We start from the raw sequence: 26544 nt of genomic DNA on the forward strand, positions 1-26544 counted from the left end.
CCTCCAAATGTGCACAACAGTCTTGGTGGGACCAGTCATTTTCCCATCCAGAGATCTACAGTATAGCGCTCTGTAGTACATCCCATCATTCAAGAGCCAACGATCCATGGCGTACCCCGGACTCTCCGCCGGCCCATAAAAGCCGTGGTTAAGAGCGGCCAATTGGGAGGCCCAGTAGTACTGGCGGATGCCGGGCAGAGCAATACCGCCATCATACCAGGGGATAGTCAGTTTAACTACGGCAATACGCTGTCTACCCTCCCACAAGAGGGTCCGCTGCAGACCTTCAATTTCCTTGAAATACTTGGAAGGGACGGGATCCTGCGTGTTCTGGAGTGCGTACAAGAATCTCGACAGGGACATCATCTTGAACAATGCTGCGCGGCCCAACAGGGACAGCGGCAATCTTTTCCAGCCCTCCACATCGCGTCAGAGGCGCGCAAGAGGGGGAAGCAAGTTGTTAGAGTATCGTGCCCGGGCATCCGTTGATATATAGATGCCCAGGTACTTAAACCCGTGCTGCGAGACCTGTATGGCGCAACCCCTAGGAAGACGCGGGGTTTCCCCACTGAGCACATAAAGATAGGATTTCGACCAGTTAATAACTAGGCCCGAGTACCCACCGAAAGTGCTCAACACGTCAAAAGCCACAATCAAGGATCGACAGGGGGAGGTGAGGTAAAGCAGGATATCGTCCGCGTACAGTGAGACTCGGTCCTCAAAGCCCGGCGACCACTTGATCCCACAAATGTCAAGGTGGGTGCGTATCCAGGCAGCGAGCGGCTCAAGCGCTAAAGCAAAAAGGAGCGGTGACAGTGGACAACCCTGTCTAGTACCCTTGCGCAAGACAAAGGAAGCCGATACCCGGCCGTTGACCGTTACATTGGCCAGCGGGGAGGCATAGAGAAGCCTGACCCAACCAATAAAGTCGGGGCCAAACCCAAACTTGGATAACACTGCCCAAAGATAGTTCCATTCGAGAGAATCAAACGCCATCGTCGCGTCCAATGAGGCCAGGACGGTCGGCTCGCTGAGTTTATGCACTCGCGCCATGACAGCGTGAAGCCTCCGAAGATTAAGGGCGGTGTTACGGTGGGGTATAAAGCCCGACTGGTCCGGATGGACCAAGTCGGCGATCACACCTACCAGCCGGTTAGCCAGTAACTTGGCCAGAATCTTGGGTTCGGCGTTCAGCAGGGAGATCGGACGGTACGATCTGCAAAGGTCCCTGGGCTTCCCCTCCTTATGAATAACCACAATGGTGGCCAATCGCTGGTCCGGCGGAAGCTCACCAGCCTCACGAGCCTCCAGGAACATACGCCGCAGGGGCACTGCGACAGTGTCAGCCTTAATCTTATAGAGTTCCACTGGAAGACCGTTGGGACCGGGAGCCTTGCCAGAGCGCAAAGATCGTATCGCGATCGCGACCTCATCAGCCGTAATGCCCCTGTCCATGTCGTCACGCTCAGTGTCCGACAGGCAAGGAAGCTCAACTCCCACCAGAAAAGAGGCCGAATCCGACTCAGTCAAGGTGGAGACCGAGGTGTAAACCGTCTCGAAATAATCGGCAAAAGCCAAAACAATGGCGCTGGGGTCAGTAACAACCACCCCGTCCTCACCCAGAACCTCGGGCACCACGCGGGATGCCATCTCCCTCCTATCCAACCAGGCAAGGAGCTTGCCCGCCTTGTCCCCTGCATCATAGATCCTCCCTTGCTGTTTCCTGCCCATCGCCTTGGCAGCGTCAGTGGCAGTGGCTCGATACTCCGACTGCTTTAAGGAGAGGTCGTGCAGCAATTCGGGTGTCGGGTCTGTTTCCAGTTGAGAATCAAGGTCCTCAATTTCCGACTCCAACCGCACCATTTTCTCGTCCCTGCGTCTGCGCACCTCGGCTATCAAGGAGAAGGCTTCTCCTCGCAGCACAGTTTTGAAGGCCTCCCACAGAGACAAGGCCGACGACACCGAGCCCGTATTCTCGGAGAAATACAGGTCGATAGCTTTGGCTAGGAGGTCACGAGTCTTGGGGTTACAAAAGTACCAAGGATTGACCGGCACTAGTCTAGAGGTTGCTGCAACACCAAAGTCAAACGACACCCAGACCGGGGAGTGGTCCGATATGCCTCTGGCCATCATGCGGGCTCCGGAAACGGTTGATGCCTGGACCGCTGGAGTCAAGATATAATCTATCCTGGATAGGCTGCCGTGCGCACCCGTGTGAAAGGAGTACTGCCGCTGGGCGGGATGGAGAAGCCGCCAACAATCAATAAGACCCATAGTGCTCAGGAAATTTGGGAGCCATGATTGCGCACCACGAAGATCTCTGGATGGAAAACGGTCAAGGGTCCCCGACACCACCGCATTAAAGTCCCCACCAAGAATGAGCAATCCCTCCGGCAGGCCCAAAATGGCGCCCCCAAGGTCCTGGAAGGTAGTCGTCTGCAGGCCGGGGGGGACATAAACAGAAACCAAAACCAGGGTACGCCCCTCCCATCTACCCACAACAGCAACATAGCGGCCTCTGTCGTCAATCACCCTAGTCTCCACCTCCAACGGGAGAGACATGCGCACCATGATCCCGACCCCACGGGATCCCGAAGAGAACCCAAAGTGAGCCACCATCTTGAACCCCTTCCTATTAAGTGCGTGGCACGTATTGCCGATGAGGTGCGTCTCCTGTAGTAAAATGACATTGGGTTCACACCGTTTAAACATCTGCAGCACAACCCCACGTTTAATGCGATCCCCCAGCCCATTCACATTCCAACTCAATACATTTAATGTCTTACCCCCCATCATCAAAGAAGCACCGTCCCAACCACCACCCCCAGAAAGCAGCTACCGCAACATAATAAACAGGAGAATAGTCACCTTGCCTTAAGAGAAAAAGAAAAAAAAAACATAAGGAAAACACTCGAACCAACCACCCCCCACCCTGCACCCCTGCATTAGACTAAAAAGCCCCCCCAACCAGCAGTGTGCCTGTCACCCCCGAAAACTAATCTACGGAAAGACCCTAGAGGAGAAAGGAGACATCCTATCACCTCCCGTTATCCTCTAAAGTTGAAAAGCAGCATTAGAAAGAAAAAGAAAAACATTAGTCCGTGACTGATTGCACTTGCAGGGCCTTCCACCGAAAGAAGTCCGAAGAAACATTGTTCATTCCTGAAGAGCAGGACCACCCGACGCCTCTTCCGACTGATCCTCAGGGGTAGTCCGACGTTGAGGCAAGGTGTCCAACCAGTCCCCGGCAGCCTCCGGCAAGTCAAAGAACACCACCGGGAGCCATGTTCAATCCGAAGTTTCGCCGGGAATAGCATAGAGTACTTCATCCCCATCTCCCTCAGCCTACGCTTGACACCCATAAAACTTTGCCGGCGTTTCTGAACCGCTTGAGTGAAATCGGGGAAAAAGTTCACCTCGGCATTCTGGAACTTCAGCCGACCACCTCTTCTCGATGCCTGCAGAATCGCATCACGGTCCCTGTAGTTGAAAAGTCTGGCAATGATGGGGCGCGGAGATGCTCCCAGTTTCGGTTGGCCACCGGGTAGTCTGTGCGCTCGCTCCACCGAAAAGAACTTGCTCAGCCCCCCAGGAGCCAAGTGCTCCAACACCAAGGTCTCAACGAAGAGATCGGCAGCGTCTTCCTCGGCGCCCTCCGGCACACTGATAATGCGGACGTTCTGGCGCCTTGCCCGTCCTTCAAAATCATCGAGCCTGCGGGCAAGCAACGTGTTGGCGGCTTTTAGGTCCCGGACCTCCGCTTGCACGTCGGACATATCGGTAGTCAGACTCGACGTCTTGATGTCGAGAGACTTGACTCTGTCGTTCGTCTTTCCGAGGTCGGCCCTGATAAGGGTGACTTCAATCGCCAACGTGTCGACCTTGTGCGACAACACTTCGTGCTGCTTATGCATTTCGGCCTTGATGCCCGCAATGGCCCCCATAAATTCCCGGAGGGTAGGTTCAGCATCATCCGGAGACACATCTCGCTGCGAGTCTTTAGTGCGGCCTGAAGCACCAGGCGATCCCTTTGGGAGGGAAAAACGTTCAGAGATGGTGGTCTGCGAGAGGGAAGGTTTCCTGCTGACTCTTGGGGGCTTCCCTTTGTCCGGGTCACCTCTGCCCGCCATGATGGGCGACGGGGGATCGCAGCACAGAGAGAGGTCCAACCGGCACCACCACTTCCAGGAGGCAGAAATCAGTAATCACCTCCACCGTCTCATCAGAACATCAGGCCGCTGGACAATCTGGTCAAGCCATCAGCGCAAAACGGGGCAGCTCCAACCCTCTCGAGCTGCCACCGTGTGGAAGCACCACCGTCCCCCTCTTAATGCCAGACTGTTATGGCGTCGTCGTCGCCAGTCTTCACCACGGTGTAACTCAGCTCAGGAAGCCCGGATCTTCGATCGGAGAACGGGCCCCGCCTCAGCAACAGCACCGCAACAGAATCCCACTACTGTGGGACAGGATAGGTAGCAGGATCAATACGGAGGATCGGAGGGTCTTCGGAGCTCCGAGCTCACGCGGCCATCTTGGTTGCCCACGAAGCTCCTCCCATGTGCACATTTTTTGAATATTATTCAGCATTGTACAGTAGCAGTAGCAGTTTCTTAAGTATAATCACATTTTAAATAGAAGCAAAAGTTATGCAAAGGAAAGTTGAATTGCAGTTATAGCATTTGCAAAATTCTATCTAAAAATAGTAATAAAACACCTTTCATCTTAAAGATACCGAGGCCCAAAACTCAAAAGCATGATTGGAGGGAGAGCCTTGAATCTAAAAAGAGAACCTGCTTAAATCATACATAATGGATGTTAAAATATGTTCATAAACACCTTAAAAAAAACGGAATAAATTTACAAACACTGTTTCATTCTTTGTACAAAAAAGAAATTCATGGTCTGATGCTACATTTTTGGTACAGTTTTGTGAAAACATTTGTCGAAGCCAACGATGACAACACAAAACCAATGCTGGGCAAACAAACAAGACATGATCCAGATTCTGAGTGCCCAAATTTCAAAAATTGCAAATGTTTCCATTTTTCATTGCTGTTAGGTCATTTAAAGGTAAAAGATTCATGCAGCATAGAGTATGCCATTGTCAAATACCATGTTCTAAGTTCCAAGATAGGTATTTCTGAGAAATTCTCAGTGTATTCGACATGGCTATAATCTTTAGCCTTTCTTTGACATCTCTATTGTAGCTGATCATTCAACTTGTGGTTTTCAAAAAGGATTTAGACACAGATGTCCAACCCTCTAATTTGTGACTCACAAATTGCATTGCATTTGCAACTCACAATTTGTGACTCACAAATTTGGATGTATAACAGTGTCTCAGGCACTGTTAGCAATTCATAATGGGGTTGCAAATTGCATGCCTCATGAATATTGATGAGGCTGTCACACTTAGTGACCCCATTAGGAATGGCTAGCACTCCCAGGGATCGTGGCCTGCTGGGGTCAGCAGACCACCATGTCTAGGACAGCTTTTAAATAAAGCAGTCTTTTTTAATGCAGCCCATTTTCCTTGAAGTAAAACAGGATGCATTTAAAAAAAGAAAATTAAACTTTTCAGTTTCATTTTTTTAAGGGCAGGCAGTGGTTTCTGGCTGTGATATCGTGTATTTCTCAACAATTAATTACAGCATGGAGAGGTTATCCAGGGTAGAGTTATTTTTCCTAAAACCTGCTTGTTCTATAGGAAGAACCTTCTCCTGCACCACCCATTCAGTAAGATGGTCAAGAATACTACGAGAAAATATTTTCCCCACTGCATCTAGTATAGCTATTAGCTGGTAGGGACATGAATGATGTCTATGTCCCTTTTTAGGTCAAGCATGAGCCAGGGCACAAGCGCTGCTCTGCGAAGAAGTTTTGGTAGTACGGAGAGAAGCTTTGCCAACTCCGCCGCCCTTATTTTTCATTGGCTTGTGTGTTTTTCCTTTGTAAATGCTGTCTTCTGATTCATTATGAGGCTTGTAAGTCCCTCCTTAGTACAGCCATGTTGTCATTTGTATCCTCCCATAGCTACTGGCCCCTTTACTTTGTTGTTACAAGGGTTGTGTACTATTTCCTTTCTTAAGTTTCTCCATTAGGCGAACGTCGTGCTTCTCTTACATTTACCGGCCACGCCCGCTTTCACTTTTCAAACAGCCTGGATAATGCTGCAGCAGGGGCGGCTGGTGTGCGGATTGCCAGTGGTAACAATGTCCGTGCCTTCTCCCACCCCCTGCCTTCCCTCCTGTTGTCCATGCTTTCTCCTCTCCACCCCCACGCCCCTGTCCACCCTTCCGTTGTCCATGCCTTCTCCCCATTCCTACCGATGCCCGTACTTCTCCCCCTCGCCTTTCCTCTCATTGTCAGAGATATCAAGTTGCCACCAATTTGCAATGCAATAGGTTTCGAGTAAATTGGAGACCTATCGCATTGCAAATGCTTGTTGTTTTAGCGTTGTTCCTTTCGGTTGGTGTTTGGGAAATGTGTACGGCATACCCGATGCAGATAATGCACCCACGTGTTCTAGAAGTGTGGTTTCTGTATTTAATTAACATTGTGCGCCACCGTTTTTACTAAAGGTATATACTGTAGCGTGCACCGACACCGCGCATTGACTTTAACTACAATAAACGCCCGCTCTGGACTCTGCGCTTTAACTGTTGCGACTAGATGAAGCTCTGATCTATCCGACAGATGCATTCTTTTTTAGTGTTATTTTGACATTTTTGTTGTTTGGAGGTTGCTGACTACACCTGGAGCTCTGCAGTAGGTGCTTTTGACCTGGGATGTTTCAGAGTACGGTCCCCCATACCAGGAAAGATGGTACACTGGCACCGTTCGCACCGCCCTAAAGCTGCCACAGGTGTCCCAACATCCGCTGTTCTCCAAAGTATCAGCGCACAATGTTGCCAGGACTCAGAGTTTGATGGCACACTGAGTTCTGGGAACTGTAGTCTTGTTTTGCTTCAGTTCAACTATCCCACCTGTTACCTATGATTTGCACGGGTAAAGTTCACAACCAGAAACCAGCCTCTTGAGAGTCTTGAAGGTGATTTGTGTCACTCTATAAATTACTAATTTTGGAAGCATTGTGCTTTGAGAACATGGAGAAAGGTGGCAACCCTCTGGCATGATGCATAAGCACTATATTACAGGAACACTAGAGTTATGTGTAAATGAAAGCCAAAATAATGTGGCGGGGATGAATGAAGTATGCAGCAATGAAATATGCGGTGGAATACAGCGCATTGTGTGGCAATATCATTTCACTATTTTTGTCATATTAACCCACATTAAAGCTGTATGAGCAAAGATTCCGCCTCATCAACGTTTCTACAAGAAAAGGGAAATAGAACTTCTCTTTCTATCAGCATCAGCGTTTTTTGATTTTTCCTTCCTCTCTCTGTGCACCACTTCCGGCAGGACGACTACAGATGAAGCACGGGCCCCACCCAGCGATGCCACTTGCAGAGGCTTTATTTTCTGAATATACCAATCATATGTTGTGGTGCTCGGGAAGGAACACATCAGCAAGATGAAACACTCGCACTGTGTGCTCTGATGAGGCTCATTGCTCTCGAACAACTATAACACATGGTCCCAGTGGACAGACTCCAGCCTGTATAAGGCAATAGATCTGGCAAGCCTTCTTCTCCCAAATGCAGATGGTAATATGCAGAAAGACTGAGTATTGCTTCTGCTGCCAAAACCACTCCCTAATTAAATGAAGGTGAGAGAAAGCTGTTCTGTAGAGATTTAAAATGAAATGTGTTAACATGGGCATGCAAACAAATCGTTGCATCCCATGTTGACCAAAATTCTGGAAAAATATGTCCAACAACAACTGAGTCCACACATCTCTGATTTCCAGCTTTTAAACAATTGTCAATCCGGTTTCAGCTCAAACCACAGTACGGAAACTGCAATTCTGCACATAGTAGATGACGCTTTACTGGCTCTCGACCAGAACGAAACATGCCTCTTAATCTTGTTGGACCTGTCGTCAGCTTTCGACACGGTGAACCATGCCAATATACCTGATCGACTGAAAAACAGAATCGGATTTGAGGGTACAGCGCTAACCTGGTAGTACTATAGGAGTTCCGCAAGGTTCAACGTTATCTCCGGCACTTTTCAATCTGTACGTAGAACCTCTTACGGAAATACTACAAAAAGCTAACATTGCTTTCCAAATGTATGCTGATGACACTCAGCTGTACATCAAGGTCCCGTCGACTGATGAAATAAAGACAATGAACCTAGCTCTAGCGAGAACACTTCTATGGCTAACCAAAAAACCACTGAAAGCTAAATCCTCAGAAAACTGAATTCCTACTGATCACACAAACGACCTATTCTCATCTAAAATACTTTCAATATATTCAATACAACTCTAACGACTATCTATTCACCATACCACATTATTCCAAAGCCCAAAAAAACTGTGCACCCTACACAATTCCACAACTAACAATCACAACAAAAAACACAAAATACCACTACAGACAACATACATACACTCCACCAAAACCGAATAAACATACGTAAGCATTATCATTTACAATTCCAATAACTCTAGCTTTCACAAATGCGAGACCAAATGCATTGCAAATGCTTGTTATATAGTGGGATTTGAATACTTCCGGACCAAGATGGAGGCGTCTTTCCCTGCAAATAGCAAAAATTAAACAGCGGAGTCAGGTATGTAGCCCACAACAGAGGCTCCTTTTTAATTCAATCCGGTTTCAGCTCAAACCACAGTACAGAAACTGCAATTCTGCACATAGTAGATGACGCTTTACTTGCTCTCGACCAGAACGAAACATGCCTCTTAATCTTGTTGGACCTGTCGTCAGCTTTCAACACAGTGAACCATGCCAATATACTTGATCGACTGAAAAACAGAATGGGATTTGAGGGTACAGTGCTAACCTGGTTCAGCTCCTTTCTGGAGAATAGATCGCAGAAAGTCAATGTCAACCAAATCCTTTCAAGCGCAACCAACAATACTATAGGAGTTCAGCAAGGTTCAACGTTATCTCCGTCACTTTTCAATCTATACGTAGAACTTCTTATGGAAATACTACAAAAAGCTAACATTCCTTTCCACATGTATGCTGATGACACTCAGCTGTACATCAAGGTTGCGTCGACTGATGATATAAAGACAATGAACCTAGCTCTAGCGAGAACACCTCTATGGCTAACCAAGAACCACCGAAAGCTAAATCCTCAGAAAACTGAATTCCTACTGATTACACCACAGAAAAGCAAAATAATGATAGCAGAATGGTCCAACCTCATCACTGCTCTAAAGTGCACTCCGAAGATTGTTGAGTCAACTAAATCACTGGGTATCATTCTGGAGAAAAACCTGAACATGTCAGCACATATCAACACAATAGTAAAAAATGCCAGGTTCCACTTAAGCTACTTACGAAAACTAAAACCTTTTTATAAATAAAGCAGACCTCAAAACAGAAGTTCAGGCATTGGTCATTTCAAGGATCGAATATGGTTGCACAACCTTAGCAGGGCTCCCTAAGATCTCAACAGCCCCATTGAAAGCATGCCTTAATGCAGCCACAAGACGTATAATGGGATCCAAAACATTTGACCATATCTCCCCTCACTTGAAATCTCTCAGCTGGCTACCCTTCGAAGCACAAATTCATTTCAAGCTGGCATGCATCACTCATAAAGTAATACACAACAAAACTCCAGTCTACCTTGCCCAGAAACTCAAGCTTTCAGGAGGGACACGTTCCTCCAGGAGCAAAGTGGATTTACTATTGAAACCGGCTCGTTTCTGTAAGAAAAGAACTTATGACCGAGCATTCTCAGGGGCAGTACCGAGAATTTGGACTACCCTCCCCCCTACATGAGAAGAATTACATCCATCGCAACATTAAACAAGCATTTACAATGCAATGGTTTCTCCTTTGGAAAAGTTAGAGCTATTGGCATTGTAAATGACAAAATTTGTATTTATGTGTTGGTTTTGAAAACAGATAAATAAATGCATAGTCATTTACATTGCCATTAGCTTAATCTCTCGAAAATGTGAGACCTATTGTACCCTATGGAAAAGCTCAGCAGACAGCAATTACTACCACACACCCACCCAGAGCCAGCCACACACACCCCCCCCATAGCCGCCACACACACCCCCCCAGAGCCACCACACACACCCCCCCAGAGCTGCCACACACACACCCCCAGAGCCGCCACACACACACCCCCCCCAGAGCCGCCACACACACCCACCCAGAGCCGCCACACACACCCACCCAGAGCAGCCACACACCCACCCAGAGCCGCCACACACACCCACCCAGAGCCGCCACACACACCCACCCAGAGCCGCCACACACACCCACCAGAGCCGCCACACACACCCACCCAGAGCCGCCACACACACCCACCCAGAGCCGCCACACACACCCACCCAGAGCCGCCACACACACCCACCAGAGCCGCCACACACACCCACCCAGAGCCGCCACACACACCCACCCAGAGCCGCCACACACACCCACCCAGAGCCGCCACACACACCCACCCAGAGCCGCCACACACACCCACCAGAGCCGCCACACACACCCACCCAGAGCCGCCACACACACCCACCCAGAGCCGCCACACACGGTGATTCAGTTAACAGATGGCACAGTGGCTAAACGTTGCACATGATTCCCCATAGTACCTCACAATGTTAGTGAAGATGGTTGCTTAAGCTCTTCTGTTTATGTGAATGTGTAGCCCTATTTATATACTTGCAGAATTTTCCGATATCGTTTTTAAAAGTCTGGTCACCGTACATATGAAGTAGTTTAAATAGCCAGAGAAACAAAGAGTGGAAAAGGGAGGGCATTGTAGTAAGGGTTGCTTTGACATTACAAATAATAATGTGGTCGTGGTATGCAGCAGTGACTACTGCATTAGGGTTCTTGTGTCCCCGTACTGTTTTCGAATCTTTGAGGGATTAATACACATTTTATAACTGTACAGGTTACACTAAACCAGAGCATGATAGTTTATTACAGTGTTGAAAATGATAGTATACATCTTACAAATAAGTAAAAGAAACGGTTTAAAAATGAGGGCTAGTATGTTTGAACTCCAGAAAATGACAGATTTAATTCCAAGAGTTGAGACCATTTTATATAAATATTGCAACACACACGTACCAGCTGCGCCAATCAGATTGACGTTCGGTGAGAAACCCGATTAGCAGCGGAACGAGCAGCATCTGTTTTCGTGATACCACTGCCTGGCAGACTACGGTGAACTGCATGCCTAAACTACAATTCTTTCCAAAGTACACAATGTATCATATCGGTCCTGTGTGCTGCTGGCTGCTTGCTGCACACATCCTGCTGCAGGAACACGTCGCAGATGCTTAAAATGGCAAAGGAAGCCAATTCGGCGCTACAATGTTCTACACCGTAACACTTCGGTGAGCCTACAACAGCCACTGCGTTATCTAGGCTGGCTACCAAGCGGCAAATGCCTGAGATTTACAAAGTAAAAACGTAACACTTACTAAATCAAATGACGAACTCCGGCCACTCAGAAAGGTCAAGTATCAGATTAAACGCCCCGGTAGTCATGCAAACATTTTATCTATCCAGATTTGATTCTCAGTGCAAAATGTCACCCCATTCTAAAAACCAAGTACATTTCAGCACACGGGGTGCTTAAATTCAGCTCTTATCCAAAAAGATGCCTTTCTACAGAGGACGACATACTGTTTAGCACTCCTAGTTAAGACAAGGCTACCTGCCCGATTTATTGCAGGCCCTTTTAATCCCTGCTGTACAGTTTCCTATTTTTTCCCTGCCTCGAGTCAGTAAACTTACTATACAAAATATTTTTCCGATGTTAACCTGGCAGCAAAGACCCCCATCTCCCCCCCACACCGCACAAGCCCGACTATTGCTCAATGACCCTGTGTTGGGGAAGGTTCATTAAATTGTGGTTATAAGAACCCTAGCCAAAGTAAGTAGTATCGAATAATAATACCTGCAGACGCTACAATGAGAAAGCTTGGTATGTGAGACTTATAAGCTAGGAGCAGATCAGCCAACAAACCTATACCAAGTTAATTCTCTTGCAGTCAATTGCATCGACAAAAGGCCATACCCTATGAGAGACATCGCAGAACAAAGGTGTACTTATTCTAAGAGGCCCGTCACCCTTCAAAGCATGATAAGTAGCCCGCAAAATAGAACTGCTGTTGAGACAACAGAATGAGAATAAAAGTGAAGATGCTCACCTGGTGCACAAAGACATCTTCTTTGGTGTCATTCCTGTGGATATGAAAGGCAGAATCATGTGGCAAAACTCCATGTAAATAAAAGAATATGGACACATGCAACCACATACAGGCACTGTAGACTGCGCAACTTGTCACAAACAAGTTCCATTACCAACTAGCAATAAGCAATGTCCTCTGCTTCAACAATAAAATATAATTAAATATAATCGCTCTCGCCGAAGTTTCACAGACAATCCTTTTAAAGTTGGTTGTGTTAATTGGCTTTAAAAAAGTGACTAGGTTCTATCACATGAAAAAGTGGCCAGCGCTCACATTCCACAGGCGTTGTTGCCACAGAACAGCCACTAACCAATCACTTCAACTACAAACTCCTCCCATCCCAACTTCGGACACCCACATTCTCATACTAGCTTCCAGAAATTTCACCAGAGTAAATATTTCACTTCGTCCCATCAACATATTAAATACCTGTTTATGAATCCGTAGCCATTACGGACATTGAACCATTTCACTGTGCCTTGCACCTGTGTTGCTAATAGAACAGAAATTAGTCAGTTAAAGGCTTGTTACCATTCGACGAGGACGCACATGGTTTAAAACTTTAACTTATCTTCCATAAACTGCTTACACCATTCATATGTTCAGCATTATCACAGTCTGCACCCTCCAACTACCTTCACTGAGCTTTTTCGTACCTTGTCTGCCTCCGAACCATTGCCAGACATTAATACACCACGTAACTTTGCATCTATGTACTGCTGCCTCCGTGTTCTCAGATACAAAACGTGCACCCTCATCACGCTTCCTACTTCATAACTACCCTAGAACTCACCCAATTTTTAAAAAATTTTAGGCACCTCTACTACACACACACACTGTTAGAATACCTCTATCCTCACCATACATCTCATAAGCACCCCCGGGAGATGCTTTTCACACACCCTGCATTATCGTACCACTTCTACCACTCTTCACTGCCTATGGTTTGCACCATGACAGTCTATTCCGAATCCTGCGCTGTCATGAAATAACGTGGTGCATTCTGGGGATTGTGGTTTTATTGTGCCTTCATGGAGTTCGAACTCACCCAACTACCTAAGACTTGTAGGTTAAAAATGAAGGGCTTGAAACCATGCATGTTAAGACATGGAAATCTGAGTAAGACCTTAACCAACACCCAGACCTCAAGGAACAACCTCTTAACCATCAACAGCATGCCCTGTTTCGATACTCACTAGTACAGACACTGCCTAAGCACATTAAATCCAGGCAAGGGTCATACCCCAAACTGTCCCTCGCACTTTACATTATCCTGCTTCTTTCCACATCATCCTACTCGATATCCCAGTCTGCAACTTAACTACAGCCCTCACGGTTTACTTTACACCTCACTTTCAAGGCCCTGCTTGCCAAGCTCCCTTTTCCTTACTCCGCTCGCCGCTGCCCCCTCCACCAAAACGTTTTTGCCTCCAGAGGGACACCCCAGTGACGTCATTGCCCAGGCCCGCGCTGTGATTGGCTGACGTCACGGGGGTGTCCCGGGCGGCAGCCAATCACAGCGCGGGCCGGGAAATGACGTCACTGGGGTGTCCCGGGCCGACAGCCAATCACAGCGCGGCCCGGGACACACGACATCAAGGGGCGGGATTTAAAAAAATAGTCAGAAACGCCCACGATTCGCGTTCTGACCGGGAGAAAGGGATTGACGCTGATGTCTTCCAATGGCTAGCCTCCATTTATGGAGCTAGCCAATGGAAGAAGGGGAGTGTTCAATTCCCCCTAGTGTAAACAAAAGCTTTCGCCCTTGGGCGTAGCACCTGCGGTGCTACGGCCAAGGTCGAAACCTAAAAAGGAAGCAAAATTGTTTTACATGAGAAATTTCTCTCCGAATACCTTACAGCTGAACAATCTGTATTTCATTCAGTCATGCTGTTCGAATTTTCACGCAAGCAGCTCACTGTACAGTTTTGGACTTGTATATTCCTTTTGTCTTATTGTGTTGTATGGTTCTAGAGGCATTATGGTAATCTATCTGTTGAACACTATATATGTTTTTATACCTTACGGAAATGTAAATGTCGCAAATCAGTAATGTCTCTTAATATGTAAGGGTTGGTGTGTTGATATGCTCCTGTAAAGTGCTCTGATACCCTATGCAGGGTCATGTTTGTGCTATAGAAAACACCAAATAAATAAATAAATAAATAAATGAAAGTGACTTACAAAACTTTGAAGCCTTAATCTTAGCATATAAATGGCATTAGATTTTTGTACAAATGTAATTTGCTAAGCTGTTGGGACAGGATAAGCAGAGATGCTATGATTGTCTTTTTATATTTGTATAGCATAATTCTGATTTTAGTATAACATTGTAAATGATTTGAAGGATGCCTTTTTTCATAGGGTCAAATGACTGACTTATATTTGTTTCTGCTCTGAAAAGGTTACTTATTTGTCTGTTTACCCAAAGACTTCCCTTTGCTCATGACCCCTGCCTTCTGATTCCCACCCATCATTGACCCTTCCTTCATCAACCCAGAACCCCTATTTAACTAATATTGGATCATATGACTAAAAATGTATGCAGTGTGGCTTGCCTAGTACAGGGCTTTCATGAATGTACTTGTGATGCATGTATTTACATGGCTAAGAGCAGATCTCAGGTTAATGAATAATGAACAGTTTGCTTATGGGGCAGTAGAAGCTTTAAACATCTGGAAATGTGAAAATTATTGTTTTTATAAATACGTTCTTGCATTCACACAAACGACCTATTCTCATCCAAAATACTTTCAATATATTCAATACAAATCTAACGACTATCTATTCACCATACCACATAATTCCATAGCCCAAAAAAACTGCACACCCCACACAATTCCACAACTAACAATCACAACAAAAAACACAAAATACCACTACAGACAACATACATACACTCCACCAAAACCGAATAAACATACGTTAGCATTATCATTTACAATTCCAATAACTCTAGCTTTCACAAATGCGAGACCGAATGCATTGCAAATGCTTGTTATATAGAGGGATTTGAATACATCCGGACCAAGATGGAGGCGTCTTCCCTTGCAAATAGCAAAAATTAAACAGTGGAGTCAGGTATGTAGCCCACAACAGGGGCTCCTTTTTAATTATTGTCATGGGGATTTCATCAGGACCCATTGTTCCCAAGGCTCTCATATTTTTAAAAAAATCCTACCACTTCACCTATTGAGGGTGCATAGCTGAATTCAGAAATTTGGAAAGAATAGGGTGGAGTGGAGGCATTACAGGAAGAATTAGGATTTTCAAAGTAAAGTTCTACCAATGTAGTTACCATTCTTCTTCTTTTATAGGCATGGGGAGGGATTTTACTCCTGTACCGCAACAATCAGCGATTATTTCCCAATTCCGTTTAGAGTTATGTTTTTTAAGCCGCCTCTTTTAACTGCACCCATTCATGATCTTCCTTTATTTGCTTTAAGGAATGCTTTTTTCTCTGTCTTTTCCTCATTAAAAAATCTAGTAATTTGCTTTGTTCGGGATAAATGGTCAGGAACTGGGCCCTCACTAATGTATTTCCCTATTTATAGGAAGCATTGGATTAAAGTGCAGTCTCCATTTAAAATGCAGTCTCCATTTAGCTGGAATGCAGGAGGATTTACATAATGAAGCCAAGGTACTTGTGTTACGACAAAAGTATTGGAATAAATTGGCTTGAGGAGAGTAACAATCGGCCATTGCTAAGTGCTGCTGGTCTCCTATCAAACTGTTAAATTCTCTTTTGGTTTAGAGGTAGCTAGGATATTCCAATGGATGCTACTATTTGTTATATTAAAACCTACTGAACTATCTTTAAAATTCCAAGAGCCTACCTTAGCACAGATCAACTCAAATTTAGAACAGATCACCATGTGATCGCTAAAAGCATTTTCCAAAACCTCCATACGTGTGAGCTTACAAAACAAATCTGCTGCAACAAATAAATAATCAATAATAATTCCCCCAGGAGGCGCCCAATGGGTATATTTACCTTGTATTTCATTTCCTAACCTTCCATTGACAAAAAATCTAAACATTTCAAACATTCAAACAATGATGCTCCTCTTTTATCAGTCCGACTGTTATTCGGGAAATAAGAAGGGGGAATGTTTAAGGCTTCATTTCTTGGGGTATTAGTGAATAACCTAATGCTATGGGTCGAAACTTTAGCATTCAAATCCCCGACCAGATTTAGATGCCTACAATCTTCACTTTTCATAATAGTGGAGATGAAAACAAATAGATCTTTTAATAAATAAGAGTAAGAGGCATCTGGAGGTAAACAAGCATTTCCGATCAGCAGAGAATCTGAATGATCTTGGTCTTCCTTAAAACCTTGCTTAATCGCCTGAATTAAGTTAGATGCTTGGGAGATTACTTTATATATCCATCTAAAACGTGTTCTAAGCAATATAGCAATACCTCCCTTAGCATGTCCTCTGTTCACAGGAAGCGCAGGACAGCTCAGCACAGTATAGTCTGCAATGGACTGGTTCTTTGTGATCCAAGTCTCTTGTATAAAGATTATATAGGCACTCTGTTCTTTCAAGAACAAAAGTTTCGTTTTATTTGTGCTTAAGCCGGCTGCATTCCAAGAGATCAATTTGAGACCCTTGCTAGAAAGAATCCCTGCATTTTAAACCTAAGGATATATTTGTATTAAGTCCCCCTGCTACCCAACTACCTTTTTCATCTTCCTCATCTGCAGACAGTACATAGTGATTCTTTATCTCTGTAAGAAGAAAATCTCTCCTTCCCTCCTTACCAAGGGGAAACCTGCAATATACTCTTTCTCTCCAGTTATGGCAAAACCCTTGTAGGGGGATCTGAATGAGTATTAGTCAGCCGATTATAAATTAGTTTTTTAGAAGCTAGCTCCTCCTCAGGTACCATAACATCGATACCACAGCATCGCAATTTATCACTGTTGTACCTTATGAAATAGGAGATCACTTTGGAAGCAAAGGTTACTCTTGCTCCCCTAGGATTGTTATATTTTTTAACCTGAAATAGTGCATGATCAATACTCTGGATCATTTGGAGGTCACGAGTTTCAACAAAGCAACTCAATAGAATAGATCTGTTCATAAACGGCTCATGATGAAATAGAAAAAAAAACTACAGTAAAGGGTACAGGAAGTGAGTGATTAGCTTGACAAGTTACCTCAGGAACAGTTTCAGTAGGACATTACCACCTAAAGAGGAGGAAAATAACGTGGCATTGGGATTCAAGTTACTTTGTAATATCAATGGCAAGTTTGGATCTAGTACAGATACTTCTTGTGAGTTTAGAATTGGGGCACAAGAATTCAATAAGGGTGATTGAGGTCCCCTTCAATTAATTTCAACTTGTCCATCTTCCTTCTTTAGGGATTTCGAACAGAGTTCAATGGCAGATTTAAAATTAAATTAGGGTCGAAGAATAGACGTTTTGCTCTTTTTTTTAGTTAGCCTTCAAAGTTTTTCCCTTTTTCTCGTCTTCTTCTTGCAGACAATTTTACTTTTGTTCTTGATATCTTTTTCCTTGGGTGGTGAAAAAACTGCTTCACTATGGAATGCTCAGATTGTTTTGCACCTGTTTAAAAAAAAAAATGGGGAAAGCATTTCATACTGTATTTCATTTTTCCTTCTCAGCGTGCTGACAGGACAAAGATGCAGATACAGAAACAGAGTCCTCAGATACAAAGACCTGCAGTAGGGAAGGAGGCTGTACTTCATCAATTATGTCTGCATTTTCTTTACCTTTATACCTTCTACTACAAAAAGGCATACCAGCCTGAGACCCAAAGTCCCGCCCTTTAGCACAAAACAGAGAACATGCTTGGGTAGATTTGAATTGATTGGAATTATCCTCAAAAGATGGTAAAGAAAAATTCCCCTTACCGGAGTTGGGCTTATGAGAAGGAAATAGGCTTTCTTTGCCAGGCGAGGGTCTTCGTTCAGAGATTATGAATTTAGTCAAAGACACAAGTGAATCCAGAATATAATCAGAATTACTTACTGGTTTCTCCATAAAGGCTAAGATAGCAGACAAAACTCTTTCCAGACAAAGTAAAGATTCAGACATCAACATTTTTTCCTCTGGATTATTGTTTAAGGGATGAAAGTTTGAGGACAGATCGGGAGTAACAGACACCCTTGAATTTAATATACTTGTTCCGCTAGGTGTGCTACTAAACAACTGCAGCTAAATGGGAAGACCCTGAGGAAATTCCCGAAAATTTGGGGAAGGCGAGATATCAGGATTATGAAGCCTGGATGACTCTGTATTGGGTGCCTGAAAAATCTTTGGCGTCAGATTTATATTTATGTTGAGGTCTGGGAGAGGTAAGTCTTCCATCAGAGGGTCTCCCTCTTTGGGTCAGGGCAAATTCCACCTTCCGACTCAGTAACTCTGTTAGCAAGGGAGTGGATGGTGATATGTTTATTAAGGTCATTTAAGTGGCTCTTATAATTTCCCCCTTCCAACATTTTGGGAAAGGACCAGACCTAAAACTCTTCAAAATGTCAATAAATAAAATTGTGCCCACCAGTCTGCATTTAGTTTCATTATTACAGCAGGGAGGTTATCAGTCCCTCCTGCTTTTGTTTTAGGGATAAGGTATTTTTTCTTTAATATTTTTGAAAGAGAATAGCTAATGGAGGGCCTTGCTGATTTGAACATTTTCTACTCTGGGGACCTCCCCAACTATCTTAAATATATCGTTCCTTTAGGTAACAAACCCAAGCATATTTACCCATTATGCACCTTAACTTCACTTCTTCCTTTCCTGATGCATCGCGCACGAGCTCCCAGAATTTCCTTACATTTTTTGTTTCAAGGACTTCTATCGTATTTTCACAACTTTTTTTCCGGTAATCCCTTTTGTTGTGGTTATTGAATTCTTGTACTTTTCTTTGATCCTCTGTAAGATGTTTTCTTGCTCCTGGCCATATTTATTCTACAGGTTCCTTTTTCATTTTTGTATCTGTTTTTTTATGCTTCTGCATGCTGTATCAAACCAACGATTTTTCTTCCTCAACTACTTTCCCGCTAAATTCACCTTTCGCATATTTGTTTTTACTTCAACCTGAAAACGTCCGACAACTTGATTTAATGTTTTTCATATGCCATATTAAAAAATCCTCCTGTACCTAATGCCCCTGAATTAAATCTTGTGCTGCTGAAAGGTACACAGAAGCTTTCTAGGATAATCTGATATTTTTGTAGTAAAGCGCCAAGGGTATTCTACTTGTAAAAGGAGCACACCAAGACTCAGAGAAAGCACTCACAAACTACCCCAGCATACCTCATTCTGAACGTAGCCCAAAAGCTGGCACAATTAGTCTTGATATTGCAATAAGGAAATTATTCCTGAATCAAATGATCGTGTGAGGCTGAAATGCATGCACCATTTTATTTTGCTGCATTTCTTCCTGTGCTTGATGATTGTGAAGACTGGCAAACCTCACCCTGTATTCGCTGTACTTTTTCCAGTAGCTGACGATCATGTGGTAACATGGTGCTGATGTGTACTTACGCTGAATGAATTTCCTGGGCATCTGCTATTGTGTCAAGTGATCTAAAGAGCAACGTGACACACCCAGCATTGCTGCAACTCTTACTTTGCATCTGTTTTCTATGACCAACAGTAGAGCAAACCAGAGTGCAAGGCCACTGAATCAACTGCCCTAGATGTCCTGAGTCTGTGCGCTACACTCTAGGTTACATGACTTCTTTCAAAACTAAGGGCCTCATTTATGAGGCTGTGCATCACTTTTATGCCGCCGGTGCGTCACTTTTTGTGACGCACTAGCAGCGAAAAAAATGTGCCTTGTTGCACCATATTTACAAAGTGACGCATCTACCTAGATGCGTCACTTTGTAAACCCCTGCGCTACATTATACCTACGCCAGGTATAATGTATGTAGGAGGGGGGCGTTTTGACGCAAGAAAGGGTCATGGAAGTGACGCAGTGAAATCTATAAGATTTCACCGCGCCATTTCTTGGCTGCTAATGTGTCAAAATATTACGCCTGCTTCATGGCAGGCGTAAGACTGACGCAGGCACTAACAACATGGGACTTGCCGATGTGAAAGTACACATTGCTGGAGCTGTGTCACTTTTGTGACACACTCCAGCAACGCGTCACTTTTGCGCCTACAGATACGTCAGAAATACTGACGTATCTGTAACTCCTTGCGACATGATGCGTCATATTGTAAATATGACGCATCAATGATGACGCAAGGAGTGCGCACTGAGAAGTGACGCATCGCTGCTTTCACGCAGCGATGCGTTATTTCTCATAAATGAGGCCCTAAGGATTTATGCAAAGCCAAGTACCTCAGTGCGTACCTGGCACTGATAAATGCTTCTCATCTCTTGCTTTACCGAACAGTGAGCAGGCTTTTGTAACCCCCTGCCCCTAGTGCTGCATGCTCGTCCTGACTGACCGGGACGACTGGTAATACTTTTTGCAAGGATTTTGTAATGCCAGGGAGCCTCATAGGCCTCGAAGAACTGGTCTGAATTTTCCAGAGTAAACTTAGAATAAGAGAAAGAACAGAGAGGGTCATTTGCTTTATTGTTCTGGGTCAGTGAGAACCATATACTTTGTGCTGGTATGTACACTTATAATAAGGATAAGGTCCTACAGCCAGACTTGTTTCTGTAGGGCTGCTCCAGTATGTACAAGGCACTAGCAGAGCATCAATCCAGTAATGTGCTTCCATGTTATTTTGGCTAAGTGATTTTATCACAGTAAATCAGATATGGTAAAGCAGATGCCACTTTCCATAGCAAAGGGCTTTCTTCAGGACCTTTAGGAGTATAAACACATTTTAAAGAGGCCCTCTGTTGAACTATGTCACAATATTACTTTAAAACACAAGAAAACATCTTCAAACAAAAGAACATTCAATATTGTTATTGCTGTTGATTGTTAGCGATGCAGAAGTGGGTAAAGAGAACTGTTCTTTTTTTATTCACTGCATAGCTCCATCAAAATATCATCCCACAAAATTGGATTGTGTGCCCACTATAAAAACATAAAACATAAAAATGTTAGAATAACACTCAACCACCATATTCACAACAAATCTCCGTGTCTCGCTTACTCTCTCTCTCTCTCTGTGAACTATGACATAATAATTATTCAGACATGCCCAGAAAAACAAATATAAATAAGCGAAGGAAAAGCACACCTTTGAGAGCAGAAGAAAGAAATTCCACACCCGTCTGTGTAGTTCAAGAAGCAGAGAAATAACGAGACGCAAATGACAGTCGGGCACTCACCTGTGTGTTCTGAATCTGTATTGATCCCTGTGGCATGGTCTGGGTTACCACCTGACCCTGTGAGGTTACCATGGTGACAGGCTGGTAAAGGGCTCCACCTGGAAGGAAAAGACATACATTGGAAAGCACATCATAAGAAACATAGGCTGAGTCCAAAAGATAAACGTCTAAAAGCATGACACTGGGATCAAGAGCCATTGACTGATAACAGTATATGTCAAAGCCAATGGTGTTTACCTTAAGATACTGATAATATTGTTTTGTGCTGAGAGCAATAGTTAGGGAGTTTGTAACTGTCTGACAAGTGGGAAGGTACGTACAATTGCGGAGCCTAAGAATTGAAACATTGTTCCACATGTTAAGGCGCATTTTATTGAGCAACTGTGAAGTCATGACATATTTTACAGTTGCAAACAAATCCCACAACTCAGATAAAGGCTGAAATTTCTAATTGAACAGGGCAGTTACAAAATGCTGCAGCTCGTAATGGGGAAGACAACTATCTGGCACTATATGAGACTAAGGGAGGGAATACTGCACAGAAAGTGAATCTGCTATGTGGCTGTCATATTGTAATTGTATTTATAAAGTGCTTACTACCATTAACGAGGCGTCAAAACACTTTTCAGCAAATATCAGACTACTCCAGAACCCAAAACAGGATTGGTGATGGATTAGTATAGTGAAATTTGAGTCAATTTTAGCCATTGAGTGGTGGGCTTGTGAGTCTGTTAGTTGGATTGAAAACAATAATGGGGGAACTGAAGAGGGAAGAGTCTAACATTGTTTATTGGGAGATCATAGTAGTAAGATGAGGTTTAGAATGAGTATAAGGAGAGTTGGAGGAGGGAAGAACCTCTAGAAATGGATTAGTGAGATAATAGTGGTAAAATGAGTTTTGAGATAAGTCAAAGGAGGGATAGGTGAGGGAAGAATTTAGAAGGGTTGTTTGAGAAATCATAGCATTAAAATTAGTTTGGGGTGGTCCAAGGGGGGGATAGAGGAGAGAAGAGTCTACAAAGGGTTATTTTGGAGATCATAGTAGAAGAATGAGGTTCGGGATGAGTAAAAGAGTGGAAATAGAGGATATATCAGGAGAGGTATAGGGTGAAACATAAGGTAGTAAATTGGATAGATTCAAAGTGTTTTAACAGTAAGAGTAAAGTAATAAATATATATATTTTTAAATTCGATATATTCATATCATAAAAGTACAAACATTACAAACCATAAAACCAGTGTACAGTAGTATTACATCCATTTCATCTTAAAAAGGTTAAACATCTATATACAATTAAAAGGTTATTTACAGGGGACTAAAGTGCATTCTCCGAATGTTCATATTTCTGGATTTTGGCGGAGTTTAGATTTTACTGTTACCTAACAGCCTAGTCCGTATGAACCAGGCGCTAGCAGGATACTTTGCAACCCCGCAGACCATATACAAGGATGTTGTATCGGTTTAAAGGATATACAGTCCAATCCTAAAATCTCTAACAATCATCTCCCTGCACACAGGTTTCAACCATCTTTTCCTAGGGTGTTTGTAGGCCTTACAAACAAACGGAAAGTGAGGTAGAGATTCTTTCGTACATGGGCAGCCTGGACAGGTAACATCATGATCCCTCACTCCTTTCCACCCCTCTGTGAACTTTTTAAGGGGGAGTATACCATATCTCATCTTCATGAAGAGGGATCTATCTCTTGACATTTGAATGTAGTTCCGAAATAGCTCTAACTTCCTTGTTGGCTTGTGTTCCAAGAACTGATTAGTCAGAGGCCCCCACTTTGTTCTTTTCAAATCCTCAGCCTCAACCCACTCCCAATATATTTTTTTCACAACTTGTTTGGGGGGTGGGGATTGGGAAACCCATGATTCGGCCATTCCTAAACTCACCACCAACTGCCTTAATTTGTTAAGCCACTTTATCTTGTTAGATGCATTCAGGATAATCAGCTCATCCAGCACCAAGGCATAGTTTGCCAATTCAGGGGTCATTCTCAGGTGCACCCAGAACAGCAAAGGGCGGAGGTATACCATATCCGCAATTGATCGGTGGCCCATATCATAAAAAAGAGGCTTCAAAGGCGTTGAGGGAGGGAGTGATACTAAGTCTCTAACAAACTTATTCTCAGCTCTTACCAAGTCCAGCCTATTCTCTCCAGCCCACAGTTCGGAGCCATACACCGCTGCGGCTAGTACCTTCCCCTCATAAACTGCCAGTGCTGGGGCTATTGGCCTACTAATAGACAAGCGTTGATTCCTCAGGATCACACCGGAAACCCTTTTGAGATTTAGCAGCATTTTTGATACGTGGGTGTCCCATTTCATGTTATTGCTCAGCCTGACTCCCAAGTAATCAAATTCTTTCACCACCTCTAGCGGAGCCCCATTTAAAGTAAGATGAACTTCCCAAATTTTTATTTTGGGAGGACAGCACCATCAACTTTGTTTTGGTGGTATTGGCAGTTAGCCCACGCTCTCCGCAAAATACACTGAAGCGATCAAGCAGTTTCTGTAAGCCCGATGGGGTTTTAGACATCAGGAGGGTGTCGTCTGCAAAGAGGAAGGTGGGTGTTTTCTCCCTGGCCAGAACTGGGGCATCCGCAGGGTCCTCCCTCAAATGGTCTACCACCCCATTGATAAAGAAGGAGAACAATGTCGGAGCCATCACACCGCCCTGGCGAACCCCTCTGTTGACTGGCACCCTCCCAGTTAGCTGTCCTTGCCTCCCCCACCGGATTCTGGCATAATTGTCTTCATGGAGCCTAACAACAAACTGTAAAAGGTGACACGGGAACCCCATGTCCAGCAGGACCTTCCAGAGCTTGGCACGGAGAATTATATCAAATGCCGTTTTTAAATCTTTGAAGGCTAAGTATAGGCTGTCCCTCGCGATGGACACAGATTTCCAGTATACCGCACAGACCCTGAAAACCTGGTCCATCGTGCCCACACCTTGCCTAAACCCCGCCTGGAAATGGGACAGAATATTATCCTCATTTAGCCATGTCCCTACTCTAGTAACAATGACCCTGCCAACTACCTTCTGGACTGTATCGATTAAGCTGATAGGTCTGTAGTTGGCAGGGTCCTCCGTATCGCCTTTTTAAAATATAGTTACAACCTCCGCGCCCTTCCATGATTCGGGGACAGGATGTCCGTGCAGGATTAGATTCATTATGCGGGCAATGAGGTCGGACCATAACTTTGGGTCGTGCAGAAGTAAATCGCCCGGTAGCCCATCCGGGCCTGCCGCCTTGCCGGGTATTATATTTGTGATAGCATCCTGCACTTCCCGGGGAGCAAAGGCTTCTATATGCGTGTGGGTTTCCATACTAAAGTCAATATGTGTCCTTGTTGATTGACCCAGATCTGCTTCCTCACATTACAATTTTAAAAAATGGGAGTACCACTGTTGTTCCATTATATGGTTTGGTATTGGCTCCGCCCCTCTTCTGTCCAATTTATTGACCAGATTCCAGAACAAAGTTGAGTCTTTTGCATTGGCAGCTTGCCTAAGTTGCTGCCAGTGCTCCTCCTCCCAATCCCTCTTCGCTACTTCAATGCTTCTACTGTACTCTTTCCTAGCTAATCTTACTGCTATTGTGTCCTTTCTTTTAATGGAGGTTAATATTGCCTTCCTCTTTTCCCTGCATTGGGCCGTATAACAAGGAGTACTATTCGAGGGTTTTCGATTTGGTTTAATAAATCCCCTACTCTCCCCCAAAGTGAAAAACAGACCAATTTTGTCTATTAGGTTCTTATAGGAATCAATCAATTTAAAATCTAAGGAATTAGGCTGTGCTAGCCTGCTGAATGTGAGGTCTCTAATTTCAGCTTCCACAAGCTCTTTGATACTAGTTAGTTTTTCCTCTTCACATCTTACCCTACTCCATTTTAACTTCCTTTTGCAATTTGTGGGGATTACTTCTTTGGCAATCATCACCGGACCACTCCTAAATTCAATCTCACTTCCCCAGTTGATTTACATACAGAGTGGATTGTGGTCAATATCCTGTGACGGCCTGACCTCCATATCCACTAGGCAGTCCCAAGATTGGATGTCCAGTAATATATAATCTATGCGTGACCGGCAACCTATTCTATTGTAAGTCATTGCCCCATTAGGATCTGAGACAGTCTTCCCATTAAGAGCCCGTAGGTTATGTTCTAATGTAAGAGCGTTCAGTTGTAATGCTCTGGCTGACCATTTCTTAATGGGTTTTAAATTTAAAGGGGGAATAGATTGCCTCCAATCATCTGCACTAAAACCAAGGGCATCTTCATCAGCTAAGGGTTCATAGGTGCAATTAAAATCGCCCCCTACTACCACTTTAGACCTCGGAGAGCTATCCATTAGTGTTGCATCTAGTAATGCTATTGTAGGTGAGGATTGGCCACCCTGGGAGCCTCTGGCATATGCACAGAACAATTCCAGTATGTTCCCCCCTTCGGGCCCTTAATAGATAAATATAATATATCATTTGAAGGTAAATTATGGACGGTGACGGCCCAATTCAGTGCCACACTAATCCATATATGCAGGCCACCTGACGGTCGACCTCTCCCTCCCGTGATTGCTGGAATAAAATAAGTAGCAAACCCATTTTTATGTAATGGGAATGTGCTCCATGTTTCCTGGAACATGCAGATATTAAATGTATCGATAAAATCGATCCATTCAGGAATGGTCAGTTTTTTTTTAAGCCCTGCTATATTCCATGAAAGGAGATTGATGACATTAGAAGCTGGAGCTGCTCCCCTAGAGGTTAAATAGGAAGATGAACCATTAGCTGCTAAGTTTGGGTTGTTTCGCCTGTTGCTAGTTAGTCCCTCCCTCCTCCAGGGGTACTCTATTCCAGTAAGATCTACCGCCTCCCTTTCAGCAATACTTGTGATAAGCTTACTCTCGTGCTTTGACCTTGGAGGTTTGTTT

General features: G+C 44.3%; 1 protein-coding gene across 1 annotated transcript in view; it reads right to left on the reverse strand.

Moving 5' to 3' along the window:
* PKNOX2 (PBX/knotted 1 homeobox 2) overlaps positions 1 to 26544 on the reverse strand; it is a 1229177-nt gene that overhangs the window by 391999 nt on the left and 810634 nt on the right. The window contains exon 7 of the mRNA XM_086957319.1: positions 21605 to 21702. Within this exon, the coding sequence (XP_086813445.1) occupies positions 21605 to 21702 (98 nt within the window). The remainder of the gene's footprint in view (positions 1 to 21604; positions 21703 to 26544) is intronic.

This window comes from Lissotriton vulgaris, chromosome 2_1 (genome assembly GCF_964263255.1).
Source record: "Lissotriton vulgaris chromosome 2_1, aLisVul1.2, whole genome shotgun sequence".
Lineage (NCBI taxonomy): Eukaryota > Metazoa > Chordata > Amphibia > Caudata > Salamandridae > Lissotriton > Lissotriton vulgaris.